Source organism: Penaeus monodon, chromosome 15 (assembly GCF_015228065.2).
Source record: "Penaeus monodon isolate SGIC_2016 chromosome 15, NSTDA_Pmon_1, whole genome shotgun sequence".
Classification (NCBI taxonomy): domain Eukaryota; kingdom Metazoa; phylum Arthropoda; class Malacostraca; order Decapoda; family Penaeidae; genus Penaeus; species Penaeus monodon.
In genome coordinates this window covers 11,805,997-11,807,378 of record NC_051400.1, presented here as the reverse complement: position 1 = coordinate 11,807,378, position 1,382 = coordinate 11,805,997, and the positions used below count along the sequence as shown (strand labels likewise).

General features: G+C 36.9%; 1 protein-coding gene across 1 annotated transcript in view; it reads left to right on the top strand.

Annotated features, from left to right (window-relative positions):
* The window catches only part of LOC119581746 (transmembrane protein 53-B-like), a gene marked incomplete in the record, with an annotated part of 25,578 nt that overhangs the window by 23,891 nt on the left and 305 nt on the right, over positions 1–1,382 (top strand). The window contains 2 exon segments of the mRNA XM_037929878.1: positions 114–291; positions 597–1,382. Coding sequence (XP_037785806.1) covers positions 114–291; positions 597–737 — 319 coding nt within the window.

The window sequence follows — 1,382 nt, the reverse complement described above, 5'->3', positions numbered from 1 at the left end:
CACTGCAGCTGATTATCATTAATAGAGTATTTTAGAAATAAGACTAGCTGACTTATCCTACAGCATGGGTGTTTTGTCTCAAATTTTACATGCATTTTCCAAACGTCCTACAGGTGGTACTTGAAAATCCAGTATGACACAGCAACGATACACTACGAAAGAGCAAGCCAAAAGATGCACCAGAACTTTGTAGGCGTCCCTGGTTTGTTCCTTTTCTCAGACAACGACCCGGTCTCCACGCCAGAGATGAATGCAAGGGTCTACAAGAAATGGGAGGCCAAGGGTCACCAGGTAATTCAGACTTTTTATTATGAGTCCCAAATTCTTTTGAAGATATTATTTTTACTGATATTAAACCTGGAAACCAAATGAATGACTTCTCAAAATTTGAGAAAGTGTATGTTATTTCTGCTATTATTATTGTCACTGCTATTAGTACTAGTAATAGTATAGTAATTGTTATCATCATTAAATTAGAACAGTCATGTCCCGTTATCATCGCCAAAAGCATTATCATATGTGAATGCCATCAGCATTATATCTTTCTTTCGAGTTAACATTAGCTGATACATTACCGAGAGCCCCTTCCCTTGCAGGTGTACACTGGTCACTGGCAAAAGTCTCCTCACGTGACCCACTTCCAGCGACACCCAGTCGAGTACCAGGAGTTGATGGTGGCTTTCCTAGAGCGTGTGGGGATGATCGAGCCGGCCAGACAGAGAGCCACGTCGATCTAAATACTGAGGGACGTTTAGAATGAATGGTGGTTTCGGGTTTATAGTGTGTAGCGAAGCAATGACAAAAAAGTTTTTTAACAATGTAATGGGATGAGAAAAGTTTCAGGTCAGAATGAGATGGATTTTTATGAATTCATTTATAGATTTATGTACTGAAGAGTTTGAGAGTGTCTTGTTACAGAAGAGTTAGTGCAATATATGAGGTTTACATTTCCATTTACGTGCATTTGATCTTATCCGTTGCCTTGGTTTCCTTTTACAATGTTCAGGCAACACGGAAAGCATATTATCTTTACTATAAAATAATGCATTTATGGTACATGCGCTAAGATTATATTTTTGTTTGTATACAGTAATTTCTGATAAATGTATTTTGATTATTATAACTGGCTTGAATGAATGAGAAATTCAGGTATTTTCCTTTTTTATCATTTGATTTTTTTTTTACCTCATACTTGTACCGGCATAGAGAGTTGTCAGTTAAGAATGGAATTCACAAAGTTCTATATCATTTTATATATATGTATAAGATACAGAGAACCTGCAATAATCGGCATCATGTCAGCACCCTCATAAAGATTGTAGGTTTGTGATATCTCAGCCACGGAAGTAGTCATACATGCAAGTAATTCATGATCTTTCTAT